At 37.4% G+C, this 24067-nt stretch overlaps 1 protein-coding gene across 3 annotated transcripts in view; it reads left to right on the forward strand.

Moving 5' to 3' along the window:
- Positions 1 to 24067, forward strand: part of DISP1 (dispatched RND transporter family member 1) — an 84935-nt gene that overhangs the window by 48301 nt on the left and 12567 nt on the right. For all 3 annotated transcript variants that reach the window (XM_030269169.4, XM_072927593.1, XM_030269171.4), the window contains exons 2-3: positions 5384 to 5920; positions 21045 to 21074. In XM_030269169.4, coding sequence (XP_030125029.4) covers positions 5384 to 5920; positions 21045 to 21074 — 567 coding nt within the window. The remainder of the gene's footprint in view (positions 1 to 5383; positions 5921 to 21044; positions 21075 to 24067) is intronic.

A 24067-nucleotide genomic window follows, 5' to 3' on the forward strand; every position in this document is an offset into this window, starting at 1 on the left:
CGACACAGGAAATGAACTCATGGAGTCTCAGGCTCAGGACAGGACAGCTTCTAAGCCTGGAAGGCTGTAGAGGGGGATGGCAGGGACAGCTGGCTCTCAGATCACTTGGAGAAGGGAAAATTTCCCCTTTACAAACCTCTTCTGCTTCATAATTGTCTGCTAACTACTGCCTCATGAAACAAGTACTTAGATTGCTGGAAATCTGCTTGTTAATAGGATGACAGTAGTTGAGAATATGGGACTGTGCCGAAAACACACTGACCATAGTGGCATTTCTCAAAAATAGGAGCTGCGTTGTACCAATTCTCAAAGTGAAATGGCTGCATTAATAAATATATCAGGTAAGCTTGCTCATTGATGAAATGAGAATTTGAGGCTTTCTGAAGCTGAAATGCTTATATTTAATGTACTTGAAATACCTGGGGGGAAAAAAGGAGAGCACAGGGATACCTTGTTCTGGGAAGTGCCTGTATTTTGTACAGAGAAAGCTTTTCAGGGAAGAGGTAGGGGTTAACAGCTGATATGGAAGAGCAAGAATCGAGGTATTGAGAGAAACCAAGCACCACATATGATAGCATTGGAGTAAGAGCTGGAGAATTTAAAAAATGTCTAGCTGGGAGCCAAGATGGAGATCAACAACCATAAAACATTAAAAAGCAGTTTGACTTGCTAAAGACCATTGCAGTGATAGATAAGTAGACATCTCCCATGAAGCCCAGTATCAAAACACCAGGCACCACCTGTTACTTCTCGGAGCACTGAGAAAAAGCAAAGACAGAAAGAATTCTGGTAATGTGAAGGAGGAGCAAACCCTCCTTTAGAGTGGCTGTGCACTGGCTGGCACAGCAGACGAAGGCTGGAGAGGATTTAACTGAGTTTACAGACTGTAAGACTATTGGCCACATTGTGGAAAATTTAAGCATCTTAAAAGACTGCAAGGCCATTATGGTGCTTCATATGGAAGGAGCCTTACCAGGTAGTACTGGGATTGTTAAATGTTGCTTATTTTAGAAATACACTGCTTCTAGAGTCCAGCTGTTTTAAATGAATTTTAACATGAAAAAATGTTTTTGTTACTTTGCACATCATGTTTATCTCAGAACTATGATGTTTTGTAGCTGACAGGTCTGCAAAGTCCATAAAGCCTAGGCTGGTTCAGCTGGCTGAGTGGTGCAATGCTGACTACAGCCAAAAAGCTTTAGATAACTTTGAAATGAAATTTGAATTTTGTCCTACTTTAAATGAAAAATCTATAGTCTTACAACAGTTTAGTTTTTGTTTTCTGCAAGTTGCAGATTTGGGGTATTTTTTTCTTATATGGTTAAAACAACTCTCAGCACTTGGCTGTTCTCTGTTGTCTTCTAAAAATCTATAAATTATCTGTACTAATGTATTAGGTTATATTAAATTTCCACTACATCATTCCCTCTTGGATTTGCACTTCTATCATTCCCAATTGCAGGCATTCTGAGTCCAGATGGGATTTGTTGAACCAATGTTTTTTTAAGTCTGGTCGGGGTTTTTTGGTTGTATTTCTTCTTTTTAAGAAACTTAAATCAAGGAAAAATTTATTTCAATTTCAGCCAAAGGAACAGGTGAACTTAATCCAAGTTTTAAAAGAACATGCTCGTTGGGGAGCACCAGTCCCACGTAGTTTGTGTGGTACAGCATTACTTTATTTCCTGAAGGGCTTGCAGTGCTTGTCTGCTGGGTGAGCTGTGTTCACTGTTAGCTCCACAAATAATAGATGGATTACTCCATAAAACTGTTATGAAGGAACGTCGCTGCATGGTACATTCCAGATATGATGCTCTTCCAAGAGTTGTTTTGAACTGCATGGCTCAAGTCCTTTCTGAGCAGTTACTGCTATCAAGAGTGCAGTAATGAAAGACAATTCTGGTTTTCTTGCCTTAGCTGTCCAGCTGGCATAATTTCTAAAGAGATGATCTTGTTTAAAATACCTTGTGTCCAGCTAGAGACGTGGGATGTAGTAAACATGTAGATTAACACTTTTTCTAATTGTATTTAATCTTCTGTTAAGTAGGGCTGTCTGCATTAGAACCTGTATTTTCTACCACCTCATTTTTCAGACTACCTGTCCACTGCTTCAAAGCTTTCAGGTGTAAATTTTTAGAAGTCTGAAACACCCACTCTAACTGAGAATGCCAGGTCCTAAAGCAGTCTGAGGAGTGCAGCAAAAATAAACTTCAACATAGTAAGAATTCAGAATTCTCAAAGACTAAATTTTCAAGGATTTCTATTTTTAGATTTTTTTTTAATGGTCAGCATGTTCTTAGATTTCCCATCCCATGTCATATTAAAAACCTTACTATGCTTTTACTTGTCACATCTTAATTGGCTTACTTATTCATCCTCTAAAGAAAAAAACTTTCACTTAACTATTTCATTGGGCCATTGTTGCATCTCTCTAAGTTCCCAGTCACTGCAGTTATGGCACAGGAGACAAAATGCAGTGTAGAGTTAAGAACATAATGTACAAATATTTTTTTGGCGTGACAGCTGCAGGTGAAGTTTTGCTGTCAGTGGATTTACAGCCACTTCTGTAGAGAGGGACACAAATGAAGTACTGTAGTAGGGAATTTTTAATCCCCTCAGAAATGAATGAAACAAAACTCAGATGACATTAGCCTGGTCAAAGTCAGTGACTCAAAATAGAAAAGTTACCAAACCAAATGAAAATGTACAGCCCAGCTCACATTGTAGAGAATTGTTTTGAGTTCCAGTTCTTCATAGCTGTGACTGAATAAAATATTTAATCAGATGGCTACCTTAGCATGCAAAGTAGTGTTGCTTTAATGTGTTATTGAAAGAACTTCAAGGCAAGCAGGTGCTTCCACTGCCTCTCTAAAAGACTCCATAAAAATGAACAGAGCTCAAGAGTTCCTCAAGGCTTAGAAAAAAAGAATGAATTGGTTCTACCTGTTAAAATTTTAATGTTTCAAAGGGTTCATGAATTGCTTGTTACACGAGAACAAAGGCAGAATTATATGTTGTGGTACAGATTATCTTTTCTTCAAATTTAGTAGTTCTAAAGCATTTCTAAACAAAAGGTACACAGGTAGCTATTACATCTGTGGAAAAGAAAGCATTTATCTTTGATAATATCATATTTAATGGAGGCTGCTGAGCTGTCTGGACAGAAGTTACAATTTCTGTGTGAGTGTTCCAAGGGGCACAGATACACTGAGGGGCCAAGCCCGTGTGTCTGTGCTGGGGCTGCCCAGCTGCTTCAGGCACGAGATTGGGTATCTGTGTTTGGCACAGAGATGTGTGGTTTCCTTCATGAAGTGGTTGAAAACAGCTACTAAAAATTAATGTTGCAAGTGTCCTGCGTTTAAAGCAAAAGGATGTGTGTCTGTCTTCCTGAAATAGCAGATGTTTGCAGTCTCCCTGTCCCTTCTGTTCAGTTATTACAGTAAACAGTAACTTTGATCAGTGTACAGCAGTTTCAAGTGGAATAATATAGATGGATCCAACTTAGAAACAAATGGAACAGCATCACTGTGCAACATCTCTCTTATGTGAGTGAATGTAAAAATAGGCAGCCAGAAATTCCAAAAATGCTGCCAGACACCTGGAGAGGAGCTTTCTCTGCCTCGATGTCCAGCTCTCACTGTGTCCACTGAGGTTCGACATTGCCTGCAGTGCGAGAGAAAACCAGACTGCTGAAAGCCAGTGGAATTTCACATAACTAATATATCTCTTCAGACCAAACTGAAGTTTAGCCAGCCCCTTGAATTTGTTCTCTGTGCTCAGCAGAAAGTCCTCCTTGGGCTTGGCTTTCCTGGGCCAGGGGAAGGGGTACCCAGCAGGAATGTGTGGAATTGAAGGCTGGAAAATTTTGCTTGTCAAGCAGCATATTCTCCTGTTCTGAGTGGGTATCTAAATGAAAGTGATTTCCCAGGGCATCTGGCTCTGCACATGATCTAGAACAAATAGCAGAGGATTAATTTTGGTTTCAGAAGTGGAGGATTTAGCTCTGTCTCAGGGAGATGCTTCGCGGGGGGCTGCCAGGGGGAGCATTCCAGTCGGCAAAGCACTTTGCTCAGAATTAGCATTCAGGCAATTAAATAGCTCAGCTGGCTGGGCAGGCTTAGCTCGCTGAGCACTCAGCAAAGGTATCAGGGAAGAAAATGAGTTAGAAACTTCCTTGCTTATCTGCCTTAATCTATGTATGTTGTGTCTCTCTGCAAAGTTCAGTGACTGTAATGCAAGCCTTGCAATTTGGACTTGCAATGCTGTTAATTCAATTCGGTATTAAAAAGTCAAAGCAGTTGTAATTAACCGATTCTGGTTTTTTAGCAAGTGTTGATTTATTCTTCTAAGTAGCACATAATTAGTGTTTTTCATGCTCTTTTCCCTCCTCCCTCCCCCAGGCTCATGTAAATTGGGTAGCAAACTCTTACTGAGTGTGGTGTTTGACCTTTCATGTTATTTATCAAAATAATGATCTCCAATTTACCTTTTTATCTTATTAAAACAAAGTTATAGTTAAGATGGAGAAAACTGCTGTAAGCACCTCACACATGTTTTGATCTTAAGCTGTGGTCACTTCTATGATGTGAATACATATTGTCTGAAAAAACTTAGGAGAAAATCTTTTAATATCCTTTATTTACTATGCGTTATATTATGCACTGCCTTTAGAGTATATGTCGCTGAGAAGCAAGAGCTTCTCAATCAGCAGTAATTCAATCCTGGGATTATTTTTTTGTCAACTTGGGAAAAACTTGATGTTGTATTCTATCTTTTTAGTATTTATAACAGTTCATTTTGAGCTTCTGCTAAAGACCTAATCTACTATTCAGAAAATTTGATATGTCTGCTGAAATGGCTTGATTTATTCAAATATGCTTTTTATAAACATGAATATGCATTGTTTTTAATAGAAATTGGAAAAGAGGTTACTGAAACAAGCACAATATTGGTTATTAAATAATCTCTATTGTGTGGGCTCATCTCCTGCAGGTTTTCAAAGCACACAGGTGAATTGCAGTGCAAGGTGTGGATGGTGACACCATTTATACCAAAATCTGTTTTTATAAATAGTGTCTATAGCTTAGTTTTGTGCACAATGATGTTCTGTGCACGTCAGCCATTACTTGTTAGCTGTGACACTGACAAATCTCTATTAATTTGACTTATAACTTGGTGTAATCACTGAAAATTGACATAACTTCACTCTTAACATTTTGTTGAACAAATTTGGAGTTCTTTAAAACATTCCTGGCAGTGTGTATGGCTCCTTTCCCCATTTCCCTGTGTTGCAAAGGGTGAAGCTCAGAACAGAGTTTTACTCATGTTAATCTAAAGTTGTTTTTGAGGTGCAGCTCTCTAAACTATGCTTTATTTGTTTTTTCAGGAGCATCACGTGTTCACTGAGAACTTGGAGCATGGCTATGAGCAACACCAGTGACTCTGTGGTTCTGAGCAATGGCAGCATCTTGTCAAATGCTGCTGGCCCAGGGGTTGTTGCAGCGAATGATGGCGACATCACGGTCCAACAACTCCCATCCAAGGAAACTCCAAGAACAAAACCAAGTCCAAATGGCTGCCTACAACTAAATGGTACAATCAAACCATCCTTTCTGCCTTTAGACAACCAAAGAACTCAGCAGATGTTGTCGCAGTGCTGCCACCCTTGTCCATACCATCATTCTTTAAGTAGCCATAATAGCAAGCAAGAATGTCATTCAGTGGTTGGCAGCTCAGCACCATCTCCTATGACCTCGTGCTGCATGCAGCCACACACTGAGTACTCAGCCTCTATTTGCCAAAAACACACCCCTGTCTATCAGCCTGCCTGCTGTCTTCAGCCCTCCCCATCCTTCTGCCTTCACCATCAGTGGCCTGACCATTTCCAGCATCAGCCTGTGCAGCAACACATAGCCAGGATAAGGTAAGCAGGTTGCATTATTTCTTAGTTCTCAGGGTGGATAATCTTTCCCAGAACTATTTTGTTTTCTTACAAAAGCAGAAGACCTGAAAGGAAGATGAACCAAATTTCTTTCCTACTGATTTTACAGATGAATTTTCGATGCGTTACCAAGTTATTTCCAGAAGAAACAAAGTCAGGAGATTCGTTTTGCTGGGCTCGAAGAATATTCCTGAAGTGAATTAGTTCTTTCTTGGGAGGAAAAAACCACTGGGTTTTTTTCTTTCTTCTTGGGGATTGTTTGGAAGCTCATTAACTCTTTTAGAAGACAAAGGGTACACCTCTATTGTGTAAAACAAACCAGTACAGAAATAGCTAAGAATACACTGAAAGATCGGGTATGTCTGCATAGTCCAATCAAAACACATATTTCCTTAAAAAGATGCATTGAAAAATACTTTTAACAATTCTATTCTCAAATGTACAGGGTGTTTTTTCTTTGTCAGGTCAGCTGGTTCAGTGGGTTGCCCTCATGTCTTTTCAGTGTAGGTTATCTGTTAAACTTCAAAATTGTGTGGCAAATTCCCATTAAAGGAAGACTCTTTGAAGCTTTTAAGCAAGGTTATTATTTTTTTTCTGAGTTGCATTTGGGCTAAAAGGGATGGATTTTCATGGGAGCATTGAAAACTACCCTTCTTTCCTGTTCTCCAACATCTGCACACTTATTCAAGAACTTGGAGCTATAAGTGTTTCTCAGTTACAATGCTTTCGTCTTGATGAAATATATGAGCTAATTTTAAACTCCTAAAAATACCAGACTGGGAAAAACATGTAATGTGGAAAAACTCAAAGTGAATAAAGCTTTTTTTCTTGTAAGGTAAAAGCAAATGAAAATAGGGATGATAATACAGAGCACAAATCAACTTTTTTCTGCCGGTTATTCCACTTACAAATGGAAAAAAACTTAGTTGTCAGATCTGCTTACAATCAGATATGTTTTTTTCCACCCCATACTTGTTTAAATGTCAAGCAAAGATGTTGTATAATTTTGTATGCAAAGGTATGCAGGAAGCTGAACTATTGTAGGATCAGTTGTACTTTTCAAACTGTCAGAATGGTTGCACTGATTTCATTGTTTTTGTCCCTGTGCAGCGGGGTTGTTAAACTTCATCTGTATTCCATAGGCATGAGGAACGGAACAAATGCCATCCATAGTCTGGGTTTCTGGTTGTAGTCTAGAAATAAAATTCTTCTGGATATGATAAAATAATGTTTTCTGTCATGCTTCACAGATACAAAAACTATTTGAACTGCTCTGATTGGGCTCTTGAGCCAAGACACTGGTTTTTCATGTTCGTCGCCATACCATACACTTCTACAAAAATGTACAGAAATTATGAATAATGATTTATGATAAATGGTTTCTCTTATTGCTAGCAGTCAAAACAAAGATGCAATCCAATCTTTAAAGCACCTATACTTATTTAACCAGCTCTATCTGTTAGCATACCCTGCTTATCCCTATCACATGATGGCTGGATTGCTTCCATGCCTTTTCACTCTGTAAACTGCCCATGGCTGCATTAATGAACAGTGTATACTGATCTGACTATCACGTAGCATGGAACCAAAGACTTCTTTTCTCTCTTCATACTCAACAAGATGTGTCTAAATACCATAGTCTGTCATTGCATTGTGAAGTTGTCACCCGGAGAGGCCACTGTCAATGTAAACATGTTGGGAGATGGTAAAAACTGGGAGCAACTGGATGCAGCCTTGCAGGTGGATGGATGTGCAGTGTGGAAGAAGCAAACTGCCTCATTTGTAGCTCCAAGGCAGTGCTAAAAAGGAGAGGTGATAAATTTGTATTTATTTTTTATGTGCTCGGGTCACTTCCTGTAAGCAGAAGAGTAACACTTAGGTGTGTGATATTTCAATGTGATCATTGTTCAACACTCTTAATTTTATTGCAGTTTGAGCTTATAATCTGCACAGCAGCTTCTTCTCCAGGTATTTTTATTACAAGGTTCATTGGAAATCATCCAGCTTTATGAAATGTGCATGTTTTAACAGGGTTATTTAAAATGCAGGTTCTCGTACCATACATTAGTTAAATTCAGTATGTAGTTAAACTAGGTTTAATTTAGCTTATTTCTATTTTTAAAAAATGAATTCAGATATTGTTATAATTTTAAGAAGGGAGAAAAGTTGTGATTAGATAGAGGAGGGTGAGCACTCTTTGCAGACTGTATCACTGATGCTTACAGCTCTGGGCAGGTAACCAATTGTTTCAGCACAACAGGTTTTGTCAGGTTTTGAAGCCCAAGGCTTAACATTTGTCAGTGACCTAATATTAAAGGAATGTGGCTCTGGTATATCATTGCAGATTGAAGTGAGTAAAGACAGATTGAAATAATGCCACACTTGTCCTGTCCTCTTAAAGTTGGCTGGATATGGAATTTTGTAGAGGGTTCAGCTTTGAAGTTTAAATAAATTACATGGAAACGTCATCTATCCCCTGCATCTTGAGAGTCTGGACAACTGCTAAATTTTTTAGGTTGGTGAAAATGTTCTGTAGCATAAAAGAAAATATTTTTAAGTCGTTGGTGTTTTGCAGCCTGATTGTGGTAAAAAATTCTATTGTAAGAGTAGGTAAAAGAGGTTAACATTTGGTCATAATGATTCTGATGATTTTTAGATGTTTTTCTGAGGTTGGAAGATCTTGAGTAAAGTTTCTTGTGTTATTTTGTGCACATATTTAAGAAGTAGCTCATGTAAACGTGTTCATAACTCTTTTTTTTTTCAGTGGCCATAAGGCCATAATATCTCGACCACACAAACACTCCTTGGGAAATTCTAGCCATCTCTCCATATCACAATGCAGTTTTCTGGGGGTTTGATTTGCTTTCTAACAATTTCTAAATTTTCCTGTGTACAAGCATGTCACATTTAATTCTCTTCAGTACTGTTGGATGACTTTTTGTTCCCTTACCCTGCCACTTTGGAGAGCTCATGCTGAAGTATCTCTTTTTGTTGGAATGCACTTAGGCATCTCAAGAAACTTGGGGGCTTAGACCTACTGGAAGATATGTAGTTGCTGCCACCTGCTTCTGCAGTCATCAGCAGCCTTCAACAGGGTGGGGTAGAAATGGGGAAAACCAACCAAGCAAGGCTGTGAAAGAAGCATGAAGATAGATCCATAAGGACTGGAAGCACCGAGTTAGGAGTCCCCAGGGAAAAGTAAAACTGTGCAGCCCAGTAGCAAGCTTAGTGGGATGAAAGGAGGATAAAATAGATAGTGAACAGTTGCATAGTTCTCTAGGAGAGCTGAATACTACCATTTTAAAAAAGCCAGAAAACTCTTACAGTCTTTCCTGGTATTTTTCGAAACCTCTTCTTCATATAGGAAGGCATGCGTGTCAATAGGAGCAGCAGAGGAAGGATGTGCAGAGATCATTCAGGAAGTCCTCTCAGGGTTGTGGAAGGCATGGAATAACAGTGGTGGTATTTCTGGTACCAGGCTGGATTGCTTCCTTCAGACATTTATGAGAAGTCTTTAGTCGGAAAACACCAATGTTTAACAAGCTACCTGTGTGCTTGTTAATCTTGATGTCAACTCTGCTGGAAACTCTTTGGTGGTAAAATTTAGAAAGCTTAGGTCTGTGGACTCAGAGGCAAAAGGTAGGACAGAAGAGGTCAGGGAGCTGTGACAGAACTGCTGGTGATGCTGCTAAGGAGAATGCTCCAGATTGTCAGTGTGTGCAGTGCTTGCACTTTCACAGTATCAAAACCAATAAATTCAAACAAGCACTCTTGGCTCAGGGTGAGCCTGCTTTGTTTCACCCACTGTTATTTACTTTTTTAGACTATACTGTTAATGCTTTTGACTAAAGCAGGCAAGTAAGGAAAACTGCTCTGAAAAACATCTGAATTATCTGTGATAAAAAAAAGCCAGGCTGAAAGGATATGTGGGATGATCTCCATGATCACGCAATCATCTCAAGCTGGAAGAGGAAAATAAAATCTGTTTAAAGCCCCACAGAATCCTTACTTTGGCTAAAATTTAAGAATTGCTCCTCATCCCCACCAGCCTACTTTGGAGGTTTTAGCTCCTAAAGCTTAGTTAACTTAAATTGCTGGATTCAAAGCTTTTGCTTTTTAGACCAATTTATATTCTAAAGAATACAAAAAACAGTGTCACAGAACTGGTAAAACATCCAGACTTATTGTACATCTTGCTTTCAGTTAGATTTAAACTTTCTTTTGAAGTGTTTTGCCATTGCAGATTTATGTGATGGTTCTGGGACTCTGGGTTCTGCTGTGTCTCAGAATTCTGTGCCACACACTGTTCAAACAGTACTGCAGACATGCGTGAATAGTTACACTTCATTTAATACTTTAAAGTGAAGCTCTGTAGAAATGAAAAAGCTGTGAAGTGAGGATGGAACACTACAGCTGCTTCTTACCCATTTTAGATTTTTCCTTCTAGTTATTTGGCATAAAGATTAGAACCAGGAAAAAAAAAAATCTCCTGTTTTTTCAAAAAGCAAGGGTATGTTTGCTAAATACCAATCTTAATATCAAGACTTTGTTATGAAACAGTTCCCTGCTTGATTCCAGGAAAAGGATAATGATTATCTAGTACATTCTGTGTGGCTTGCAGAGCTGATTTTGCATATACATGTGTATAAAATATTTTCAAATATCTTAATTTCAGCAACATGAAGTATTCACAAAATCTTTTTTGCAGAGTTTTTTTAACAACTTACCCTATTTTGAAAGTTATTAACTTCTGCTTTATTTGATGCATTAAAAGATATTTTAGTTTTCACTTTTTATATGAATAGTATACTATTCAACCTGCGTTTTAAATATTCATGTCTTTTGTACAAAATACATGTGAATTTAATAGTTTAAAAATAAATAAAAGAGCCTTTCTGCCTTCTCCTAGGAAGATTGAACATAGGAATCTTTAAGAAGAAACCTTTAGGTCAGGTTTCTGGAAGTGGGATTTCTGAAATGTTTTGCCAACCTTTAGCAATTGAAAAGCAAAAACTTTGACCATCATTTCATTCAGTGTTCAGGGTATAGCAAATCTTTTGGTTCATGCCATAGATCAGGCGTTCCTGAAACAATACAAATTCTGGCTCTGTTCTCATTTAAGCTATTTATTCTATGCCAAAACAGGAGTTCTCCTTATTATGAAGCATTAGCAACCCAATGGCATACTTGGGATTTTGATGTAGTTGAGAAAAAAGAAATGGAATGTGAAGCTATCTCATGCATCCATCTGAGTCCAAATGTGGGATTCTCTGTTGAGGATGTGTGGAAAAGTAGGTTTTCCCTGTGACCAAATGAACTTTTTTTTTTTTTTTTTTCTTTGAAATAATTTTTCATGTCAGTTTAATTTGAGCTGTGCGTCTTCATTTTCACACATTTTTATTTTCATTTTGTGTGATCTGAGTGTTTTATACCTTAAGAGTTTTATTCTGGTTTTATTAATTCATTTACTCTTCCTATGATAAATACTATGAATTGTTGGCTGTGTAAACAACTTGCTGCACTTTCTGAAACAGAAAGCAAAGGGCTGACACACAGAAACCAAAATACAAATAAAAATTACATTTATAATTTGGTGGCTGACCAAATTAAAAATAGCACAGCTAAGAAAGTATTAAGTGCACTTAAAAAAACCCTGACATTCTGGGCTATCCAGGGGATTTTTGCAGGCTTTTTAATTGTACTAATTAAACATTAGTGTTTGTCTAGACTCCAGGTTGTTTGGAAGAAGCAATTTTGCCATAGGAAGGTGGTGCTTGGTGCTTTGGTCTGAGTGCAGCTGAGGACCAGCCTGGCTGGTTCTGCTCCTTGGGGAGTTCAGGTCCTGTGTGTGCTTGAAGATGAATTTCCCATGCCCTTTATCCTTCAGCTTTCCCTGAAGAACAGATCTCACTTCTAACTAGCAATCTGCTGGGCCTTTGAACTGCTGTCCTTAAAAGATGTAAAGCTGATAATGGGAGGGAAACTATAAAAAAACACGGCTCCTTTCTTTTGTACTAAATTGACTGGAAAACCAGCATCAGCTGTGCTCTTTCTGGAAAAGGACTACTTGGTTTGGGGTTTGAGATGACTTCTAAAGCTGAGCATTCATGTACACTTAGAAAAAAACCCACAACATCCAAAATGATGTCCGTTTGTTGAAATGTTTTGACGATGTATAGCTGTTTTCATGTACTTTTAATTTAGCAGGAGATTGTAGTAAGGTTCAAATGTAAGACAATACCAGACAACAAACAAGAACAGTCTGAACTATGCATGGCCAATGACCTGATTTTCATGACTCTTTAAGAAATGGATTTTGAAAGATTTGCATATTCCTACATAAAAGTTCTGAGTTCCTTTTGATGGAGGAAAGCACAGAATGATCAACAGCATCTTTAGAAAGCTCTTTATGAGTTACCATCATTGTTTGTCTCTAACTCCTTCCAAAATCACTTGTTCTTCCTCTCTGATATTTCAGTGTTATCTTCATCCCCTAGTGAATAATAACTTATGTGCATGCTTTTAATTGGTGCTTGAAAAACAAAACACAGTGCAAGAGGGAAATACAGAGGGTACCTGAGCAATTTGGCATTGAGTTTCCTACACAAAAATTGCACTGACATTCTTCTGAGTAAAGAAATCTCTTAAAACCTGGACTATAAATGCAAAATAGAAATGAGATAGTACTACTGACAGATCAATGGAGGTAAGGGAAGTTATAGGTAGAAACACTGCTGGTATTTCAGAGACTGTAGTCTCACTATTGGCAAATAAGGGTGTGTTTCCATTATTTTCAAGTAAAATCATAAATAGATTTATGTACTGAACTGGAAAAGCTTATTTGCATCACTTCTGCCACTTCTCCCATATTTTCTAGCATGTTAATAGGATACCTTGCCTCACAATTCTTATGTTACATTTCCAGATTGTAGGATGTTTAGTTTGTTCTGTCAAATGGATGCACTTCTGCAAACGTTTTGCTGAACAGCTTTGATTGTGTTAAATCTGCTTTATAGTCTGTTCAAGCCTAGAGTGCTTTTGTGGGGTCTTAGCTATAATACTGGAAACCTTAAATGTTCAGTATATATTTCCTTTTTTTGCTTGCTTGTTACTGAGCATACAAAACAAATTTCATGTCAGGAGATCCAGAAGATAATGTTACATTATATATGTACAAGTTTTCATAAGCACTAGCAAAAGCTAGAGAGCCTTCTTTGTGCATTTACATATTACATCCTTTGAAATATATTAATTGTGTTGAATAGGCATTTGTTTTATATCACTTAAAAGTTACGGCATTCTAAACGACTTAAATTCACAGATATTGGAACAAGAGTTCAACAGTGAGGAGAAATATTTGACTAAATTTAGAACAAAGGCTTAAGTGACAGTATTTTCATTTGCTGCAAGAGATTAAATATGCAGAAACATAAACTATTATTTGTCCCTATAGTTAGATGAATAATTTGGAGAAACTGTAAGTGCTTTTAGTTTATCTTTAGAAAAGCTCTCTGGCCAAAGGAGGTTTTCTGAGAGCAAAACTGAACGCCTGGTGACTTACGATCACAAAGTCTTATATCTGCACAGGAAGGAAGACACAAGCTTGTACCAGTTGAGGTGTGATTTATGACACTCCAAGACTCCCTATTCCAGAGCCACACTTCCATGTGCTTAATGTCAGTCTTCAGGAACAAGTACTTCAGTGTGTGTGGAGAGATACCATCACAAAAATAGGCACTCTTGGATATTTTCATTCTTGTTGGTGTCATGAGATGGGGGTTTTCTCTGTGTATGTTGTGATTCCTTGAATCATATTAATTTCCTGTCTGTCAGAGAAATACAAAATGTGGCCATGACCTTGCCTAGCTCCGTTCAACTGGGAAGTGTAATAAAAACAGCTTTGAAATAAAATATTTCTTAGGAAGGGACTTTTTGCCAGTAAAAATGTTGAAAACTACTCTAGTCATCATTTAAATCCCAGAACATATCTATTAATTTCACTGTAATTACCAAAAAAGAGAAAAGACTAATGGTTTTAGACTTGTGAAGGATCTTGAAATAATATTAGTCCGCTCCAAATTAGCTGTTGGCTTGTTTTCAAATAATGATTCATGGTAGTATTTTACTAAGCTCTTTTTTTTTATTATTCTCTTTAATAGTTCAGAACTTTTGTTTCATTTGCCAGGCAGTGTGCTCTACGTGGTCCTGCCTTCAGTGCTTCAAAAGTTTAAGGAACATAAATATAGCTTCCATTAAACCTTTTGAAGAAATATATACTTTAAATTGTGTATAAACTTTGCCATTTAAAGCAGGGAGAATCCAGTTGGAGTATGCTTGATGCCAATCCTCTAATTGACAGTTTTGGAGCAGTGTTTAAAAGTGGCTATGCTCATTGGATAAAGGTTTAGGGCAAGAAGAATACAAGAAAAGTGTTTGGAGGGTCTGTATGACTTGGCTCCTTCATATGCTCTCAGATTTTCCTACAAAGAAGATGATTTAATTCCTTTTCAAGAAAAGTGAACCAAGTAGATGCTATAAAGGAAAAGAGCCAGCTTTCCTAGCGGTTGATAATACTTAGTCAGTTGTTGAAGATGAAAGAGGAAAGTTATTAGAAGTCAGTATTGCAAAAATGGGTTTCTAAGGAGCCTTAAACTCAAGACTTGGTCAGTAAATCCTGGGCTCTTATGTGGAGCAGTGAGGAAAAGAAGAGGGGGGGAAACCCAACAATCCCCCCAGCCTTGGAGATGATTATAGTAGGATTATTTCAGTTTCAAATCACCTGTATGTTATAAATTTATAGACACTTTAATTTTAGCATATAATGAGTTATACAGGGTTAGAATAAAATAAACTATTTCAGTTGGAAGGGACCTGCAAGGATCGCCTGAGCCACTCAGGGCTGACCCAGTTAAAGCATCTTGTTAGGGGCCTCTTGAGCACTGACAGGACTGGGACATCAGCACCTTCCTGAGAAGGTCTGGTCAGGTATTTGACCACCTTCTAGATAAAGAAATGTCCAGTCTAAACATCCCCTGGCTCAGCTTTGAACCATTCCTGCAGGTCCCAGTACTGGATCCCATGGAGAAGAGATCACCTCTCCACTTCCCTGCCTCAAGAAGCTGTAGAGAGCAGAGAGGTCACTGCTCAGCTTCCTTTTCTCCAAATCAGACAAGTCCAAAGTCCTCAACCCATCTTTTTAGGACATTCCTCCCAGTACTGTTACTAAACTTGCAAATGAAAAGACACACCTTTAGGATGTTAATAGGATTGCAGTGACCTTTTCCCATCTCTGGTGCCTTGATGGAAACATATTTCCCTGTTGTACTCTGGCTTGAGCCAGAGGTTTGTCCATGGGAGATGTCATAACTTCCTGTTATTTTTGCAGAGTAGGTTAATGAAGTTTAATATTGATTTCATAGCAGAAATGGAGTGATTGAAATGCTGGCTTAGTTAAGTATATAGGATTTGTCCCACTCCACGGGGTTTTATCCAGTGGGCATACTGTGGGTCAGTAAAGCTTACACTTCTATGCTGAATTTAAATCAGTAAGAACAAGAATCACTCAGACAATGATTTTACTGTTAACACCTTCCTTACAGTAGCTTTCCTCACAGAAATGCCATCTTATTTGCTCCTGTTTGCTGTGAAAATAGAGCAGATGCTCAGCTGGAATTGAGGAGGTAGGTAAGAACACAACATGAAAAGCAGATAGGAACTTTTCTAAAGCTTGATGTCTCAACTGTAAAAATGTGAATTGACATCTGTAATACAGTTGCCAAATAGCGTATTGATTTTTGGTTTGCTAAATTGCATTTTGCTTAATTTTAAGCAAAAGAACAGTCATATGTACAACATTAAGAAAAGCTGCAACATTGACATTTTGCTCATTTTAATGGGATGAAATAGCAGTTAGTTTCAGATCATTTCACCCTGATAATCTAGACATTAAAAAATATAAAATCCTTTTGAATTATTCAGTGATATTTTATGTGGGGAAAAAACCCATGCAAATTAGTTGCATTCTTCTTGATTTTAATAAAACCTTAAAAAAGCAACTTGACAGAAAATGGAGTTCTCTGTTTCCTCTATAACATTGTTTTGCTGTGAGTTGTCCTATTCCTTAGAGGTGTAAACAAGTAAAGCTAAGTGCAAACAAATACAATGAACACTGCATGTTAAAAAAGCATCTAGATAGACTTCATGATTAAAATAATGGAAAACTGCTCATCATAGCAAAAAAATTAAATTGGGAGGCTTATAAAGACTTTTTTGGCAACTTAATCTGTTGGAATTGTTGTGTGAGTGATTGTTAAAATGATAAAGCACATAGGTGTTATATCTGATATAAGAGCAAAAGCTAACTTGATATTTAGGAGCAATTCAAATTGTTCCCTTGGGTCAATGACATTCTGAAAACACGAGGATTTTCGTCCTGTGAAGGGATTTAGTATGTATTGTATGCTCTGATGGAGAATATACAATGTGATGCATATCTCATTCTATCCTGCAGGGATTTAGCTTATCCAGGAGTATAATAATGACCAAAAGCTATGTTTTATCACTTCTGGTAACCAGATCTGCCAACAAAGGGAATAGTTTCCCTCTGGCAAAGTAAAGCATTGAGGTTAAACACCTCATAATCCTTGGACAGGAGAGTCTTTTTTTTTTTTTTTTTTTCAGTAAATACAGCTATTTATTGCAATGTATCATTTTTGCCTCCAGTGATTTTTAAGTGAAAAGCAAGAGTGCACAATGAATGTTGCCCTGTGTAGGGCCAGAAGTTGGACTTCAGTGATCCTGATGGGTTCCTTCCATCTCAGATATTGTTTGTTGTTTCCTTACACCTAAAAATAGGGCACAACAATCACAGGCAATGCCTTTGTGCTGCCCCATGTCAGGCTGGTAGGCATTAATTTGAGCTTAAAGTCTAACTGGCTTGTTCCTCCATGGAATAAAAGAGGAAAAGCCCTTCTATATCCAAGTTCCAGTCTCAACATCTGCTCATGGTGAAATAGACAATAATTGCAACTAAGTGAAATGGCATAAATCAGAAGTCAAATGTTGAACCAGGGCAATATCGGGAATTGTAATAGGAATATTAAGTAATGTTTGGATAAGTTAGTACAAAGCTATGATTTGGAATGTTTTGATGCTTTTTAACTGACTCAAAAAAAGCCCCAACTGACATTACTGTCTGTGTAAGCAGGAATTCCCTATTTAAAATCATATTCATATAAATTCCAACCTTTTAGGTTATTGATAGCTGCCGTTTTAAGACTTTTTTTAAATGCTGGGTGCTTCAGCTTCAGTGTCTACAACAGCTAGAAAACTCTTCAAAGTATGCTTCAAAACACAGCCTGTTTTCCTAATTTTCTGTTTCATGGCTACATTCTGCAGGATTTCTTGCACCCACTAAGGAAGCAGGAAGCATTGATTCCTTGGGGTGTGAGGCCAAGGGGTTGCTTGCATTGGTACTTTCCTCACAACTGATGAAGAAAGCCTGAAAAAGAATGCCTTGGAATATCTAGATACTTTTATTGTCCTCTGACACATTCAGGTTTATATTTCCCTGAAATGCATTAGATTAATGCATTTTAAGTAAATCAGCCATAGTGTTATTATTAAGTCCCATGCTGAGTAACATGTTTTTAAATATTGCCTTGTGCTGCGTGATGTCCAAATGACATGAAGGTTGTGAACTAAATTTAATAATACATAGGATTTTCAAAGGCTTGTTTTCCAGTGTGATAATTGAAATTAGGACCAAACTCCTCTCTCTGATGTACCCTGTTAACTTCCATGAGAAAACTCATTCAATGCTGTAATCAAAAGGAGGATTTGGCTTCTCTGGGAACCCAAAGTCAGGATGTTGCCATGTGGCACAGCATGTTCCCCTCCAGGAAGCTCAAGCATTGGTCATTTTCTTTCTCAGACTGAAAAATAGTTAAAGCAATCACATTTTTTATACCTGTGAACTGCCCCTCTTTGAGTAGGTTTGTACACAAAGAAACAAATGATTTCTACTACCTCACTATTCAAAATACTGGTAGAAGCACTGAGGTTAAGTGCTTATTTAGGCTGGAAAGGTGAATAATCAGAGCTATAGTAGCCAAAGCTGATCAAATCCTCTTGATACTCAATTATTTCCTAGAGTAAACTTGCTGGTATTACAGCAGCCCTTTTTAAAGATACCATTCCTCCTTTTCAGCATGTTGACAGAAGCAGGCTGGGCATCCAAAATACATTTCATACTGAGAAACATCTGGGGGTTCTAACCAATCTATTTCTCTTTATGTATTTCTTAATTGTGTGATGTTCAGACAAAACTTGCCACTAGGAAAAGACAGAATGAAGCAAAGCTTGTGTTGAGCAGGGGCTGACATGCCCAGTAAATGGTGCTAGAACAGAGCCTGTCCTTTTCTTCCTCTTTCCCTTTTCCCCTCTTGGTGCAAAGTATTTATTAGATTTTTATCGGTGACTGCAGTTTGAGCAGTAACTTGGTTGTGCTGGTCTTGTCACCAGCAACTGTGATTGTCACTTTCTGCTATCAGACTTGTGAGAACTGAGTACAAAGGTAATTTAATACACGGATCAACTTGGCTTTTGTCCCAGCAAAAGAGTGGAATTCACCACTTCTTTCTCATGAAAACTGATGAGAACTCTTTTGTCCACACTTTTTTTTGGAGGCTGATGGTGTTATTTAAACTGTCTCAATGAAAGTATAATACTTCAAAAATTAGATACAGCAACATTAATTAAGTGGGAAAGATCTGGTTTTGCCATGCATTTCTGTATTTTAGAGCATAACTAAAGAATTTTAGGGCATAGTTTTCAGGGATAACTTTTCCTATTGACCAATATAATAGAGTCATCACAACAGCTGCAAGGGATTGGTTACACTGCTGGAATTCACCCAAGTGTACCCAGGTTTTTTCAATGCATGCTTTTCAAAACAAAACAGTTTGACAGCAGGTGTGACCTTTAACCCTCCCTAACTTTGAAGAACTTAATCATCATCATTTGTTCAGCCCTGAATATATTTTGCAGGTGGAGGAAACAGAGGGAAATGTAGTTTGGTTTTGATGGGGACTGGGGGATGATGAGGAATGACTGTGTTGGTATTTTACTCACTTTGTGTAAACCAAATTAGGCAAATTCAATTTTAAAGTAGCCCCCATGCAGAAGAAAACCATTTTATCTGCTAATATAAACTGGAATTGTCATAGAAACCTTTATACAAGTCATCATAAATACAAAGCTTGTGTCAATGATTGTTGGGTGGCTCTGCTTGTGCCAAAGCAGTGTCTGATACTATTACTCATGGCAGAACCCATTATGGCACAGACAAAACCAAGTGACTGAATGTATATGGAAATTCAGATCTTTACAAATGGAAGCTAGAAATTAGTGTTTGAATCACCTTACTAACAGTAAATATGTCTGTTTATATTTGTCTCTCATCAAACTCAGGAGTCTGTGCTGCAGTTAAAAAAATCGTTATTCCCAACACTGTGGCTTTGCTGCCTTTTCCATACAATTGTGAAGGTACATTCAGTGTGTGTGTGCTCTGCCTTGGTGCAAGGTCATGAACGGGAAAGGGACTGTCTAAGCATTTTTCTTCATCCAGAGTCCTGTTACTGCTCACTTCAGATTCAAGCTGAGTGAATTCTGACTTCAGTACCTGGTTTCTGATCCTCCAGTCTGACCTAAGTTGGGAAGAGTTGGTTTTGTGGTTGAGGCTGTAGATCAGACAACAAGCAGTTGCCCAAGCCTGCCACAACTTCTATTCAGCCTCGAGGAATTTACTGTTCAAAGTAACTTCAGAACTCACTTCAGTTGGGTTTCTCTACATTCTGGATGCTGGTGAGTCTGTTGTAGTGCCACCAGCAGCTTTTAAACATCAATTGGAAAACCGGGTATGTTCTGTACCTCTGGAAATCAGATTTGTGCACCTAGTCAGAAGTTGGTGACACTTCTTCAATTTAATCTTTTGTGGCTGCATTCAACCAAGAATCTTTGTACCTTTGCTTAATCCTTGAGTTACTCTGCAACTTCAGGTTGGTTATTCTGCTTTTCTCCAACTTCCTTGTGTGGTTCCTTGTTCTTACTGCTTTGAAAAACAGCAAATTTCATTTCTATGTAGTGGATTAAGTTTTTCTGAAAATCTCTGAGGAGTCTGAAGTTTGAACTGTTTATCAGTGTGTGCAAATATATAAATCTATGCTTTTGCAACCTCAGTGTGATGTTATTAAGTGATCTATTTTATGCAAGTACCTGCTTCTTAACTCAGTGATTTCTGTACTTTTTAAAATAATATTAAATGTGTCCTTGGTGGTAAAACAAACCCATAACTTAACTGAAGCCGTTATATGGTTACAGCTTCAGAGTGATTTTATGTCACATTCTTGAAATTATTTGCAGATTCTTCTTGAAGGCTTTTTTTGAAGTGAAATTTATGAGAATCTTACTGTGCCAGTAGCTAAGGAATTGAAATGCCCACTGAACAGTGTCAGATAAGAATAATTTTCACTTGGGTTTGCTATCTCCTTCTCAAAATAATCTACTTTATATTTGATTTTAAAGTAACAAAAACGTAGATAAAAATACTTTATAGAGGTATCCTATGTCATTCTACTTCATGTATTATGGCAAGATAGAATTTATGGCCAAAATCATTTTTTGCAATGAAATTACAAAGGACAACTATTAAGTTTTGTGAATTACAGTCAGAACATGGTGGTGTGATTGTTCCCATCATATGCAAACTTTGTCATGATTTTCAACAGTATTGAATTTTTATCATATTAGTTTATTTGGTCTCTTGTTGAAAATTGGAAAAGCCTCTAGAATAGTAATCCCAAAAATCAGCTGCATAAAATTCCACTTTTGAAAACCCAGCTGTATGTGGCTATAATTATTCTCTGAACTACTTGTTTGCAAAGACTCAATTGAATATGATTGTGAGCCTTTCAAAATAATTCATATCCTAAAATATCTGATTTTTATAATTTATTTTCTTACTCATGTATGAGAATAATTAAACAAATTGGTGTGTGCGTGCATATTTCATGCATTCTCAATTACTCTCTTTTTTCTCATCTTTCAGGCCAGCCAGACCATTCAAGTTACCAAAAAGGTAAGCTTCAGTGCTGTCACTTCTGAGGTTTGTGGAATTGTAAAGGCAGTAGATGAGGTGATGACAAAACTGTTATTCCCCATACAAAACAAAAATAAGGAATATTCAAAGAAAATAATAAACATTTGAATTAAATCAGACTTTAAAAGTATTTCTTTAGGCAGTGGGTAGTAAATTTCTGCAACTACCATGGGAAGCTATGGTGGCAGATAGTATCAGCAAGGTCAAACAACATTTAGAAGAATTGATCTGCAGTGAATCCCTAAATAACCACTGAAACAAGGAGACAGGGCCAAGTTCTTTAACATCCCTAAAAACACATTTGTGAATCCTGGGGGGGCAGGAAGGGGATAGAACATGCAGGATTTCCAAACTCAAGCTCTATTTACAGACAGAAAAGCAGTCTCCTCATTAAAACTAGGCCAGAATTTAAAAATCTGTGCAGATTTCAATGCTTCTTGTTTTCAACTATTTTAGGCATTTTTATTTTAATCTGTGCCTGGATACTCCACGTCTGAGTACTTTTTTGGTTATGGGTTGCTCTGAGAAGTGACTTGGTTCTATCATCCATAGTGATAAACAAACCTGACAGACAAGCTCTGAAAATTTTTTTCAGAGTAGTTTTTAATTCTTCCTAAAACCCCATGTAATCTAGAACACTGGGTTTGGATTGTATAGGCTCTGTAGCATGGTGGGGTCAGAGAAAATAATAGAGCATTGTGCATAAAACTGTCACTGCATCAGAATGGCAACAAGAAACCATCTCAAGTGAAAATACATTAAAAACACAGTCCATCTTTAGGATTTACTTCCAGTAAAGTGCAGGCCTGTTTATTAATTGTCACATAATATGTAAGTATTTGAGTTACAGAAATCTGTGTGTTGATATGATTTGGATCACACAAATATCTATTGTTCATAGTGATCTTTTTACAATACAGAAACTATATATGGTACATTTCTGTCTCTGTACAAACCTAGGAGTGGTTGAACCTGAGGACTGTATATATCTGTGTATAGGAGTTGAATATAAAAGTTTGTCAATAGCCACATATTATACTATAAATGGGAAAAGAGCCTAAGCATTATCTTTTTTAACTTCTATTTTTGAAGAAAACCTCTCAGGTCTTGGATCACCTTTGGAAAAATTGCTTTATAAACAGTGGTGCTTTTAGTGTGCTAAATATAGATTGAATTACTGTATCTCTTAAGCATTTTGAATTACTTAAAGCATGAATTAAAAAAAAAAACAAGTAAAACCAAACCAAATCTTTTGTAGGTGTGTGAAAAACATCAGGAGGAAATAAATTAATGAAAGCTGTATGCATTTTAATGATAAATAGCTAGCTAAAATTAGTACCATTCTAACAGACTGAAGACAGTGCAAATCGGCACAAAAAGTGGGTTTCACTCAGTGGCAGACTTAGGTGAGTTCATTATTCAGTGCTGGAATGTTTTGGATTAAAAAAAATGATAAGGTATAAATGTCTAAGTCATTGCACAACCAAATAATAGTTTTAATTAGGCATCCAGAAGTGGGAGGTTTTATCCTGATTTAGAAAAGTACTAAAGTATGTGTTTAGCACTAAGGATATCCTTTCTGAATGTGATTCCTTCACTGAGGAATTGATTTAATCCATTTTCCCCTTGGATTCAGGCATTTTCAGGCAAGTGGTCATTTATGCCCAATCTGTCAGGGTGGTGGCTTCCTCCTCACAGAGAAATAAAAAGTAACTACACTTGTGTTATAGCTTTTTAATGACTAAAAAAAGTTTAAAACCTTCCATTTCTTTAGCCATGTACAATGGGTTGGGGTTGAGGCTGGTTTTAGGCAACTTGTTTGGAGCTAGAGCCCTCAGCAGCCTAAATAATGCTCAGACAGGTAAAATTAAAAATAGAGTGGTCAGTCCTTTTGTCAGCCCAGGTCAGCTTTGCTTATCTGAATTTCAGTATGTGGTAAAAGAAATAAGAGAAATTTGCAGGTGTAAACAAGCACTTCACTGTTTTCTGTATATGGCTTATTTTCACATTAAACACTTGGGACAAAGTTTCTTTTACAGCTGAAAGAATTTACTCAGTTTAAGAGTGCTCAGCTGAGAATGGAACTGTAGAGACAACATGTCAAAGTGGTAAACCTGGCACTAGTGATGAATAGGAAAATAAATCTTTTGGGTTTAACTTTTATGACTTCAGAGCAAATGTCTGTAATGGCTAGTCAGTCTAGCTTGGTGTTTAGAAAAACATTTAGTCCTATAAATAGGAAAATTCTATTAGGTCATTTACTTCCCTTCACTTCTACTTTGTACAATTGCTCATTTGGCAAGCTGCCCCTTTGTGATTGACTTTAATGAAAACTTTGACTTCAAATTGCTTTTCAAGCTTTTGCTAATTAACCTCTTGTGTGAGCATGTCAGAATTATTCCATGTTTACTTAATGGGCAATGGAGAAACACCCAGTGCTTTGGATTTCCTTGCTCCTCAAAGCTCTACTTACACCCCTAGAGGTGCCTATTTCCACATGCTATGGAAAAACAGGAATAAGCTTGCTCACGCCATTGATTTTGCAGTCAGAACACCGTGAACCCACTGCTGGAGTGGGGAGATGGACAATCCCTCCCTTCTTAGCAGCAGGACAGAAAATTTTAGTCAAGGTAATAATTGTATGTTGATTATTAGCAAGTGGCTCTTAAAACTGAAAAAGAGCCAGAATCTTTTAAGACAGTAGAAATAAGTAAAGGAGCTCTCTGCTGAAAACTTTCATGCTATGCTGCTTGTAAGTTGGGGAGGAAATAAGAGTGGAGATCTTGATCAATATTTAATGTGTACAGAGACCATTTGTATAGAAGGATTCATAGCCTGTAGTTACATTTCTAGTGCCTTTATGGGACTTCCTATACTCCCTTTGCTCCCAACATGAAACAGTGTTGCTTTTGAAACATAAACTCTATGAATTCAAGTCTTTATTGTAAGAAAAATCATTTAGAAATGAAGAT

This window comes from Taeniopygia guttata, chromosome 3 (genome assembly GCF_048771995.1).
Source record: "Taeniopygia guttata chromosome 3, bTaeGut7.mat, whole genome shotgun sequence".
In the NCBI taxonomy this organism is placed as follows: Eukaryota; Metazoa; Chordata; class Aves; order Passeriformes; family Estrildidae; genus Taeniopygia; species Taeniopygia guttata.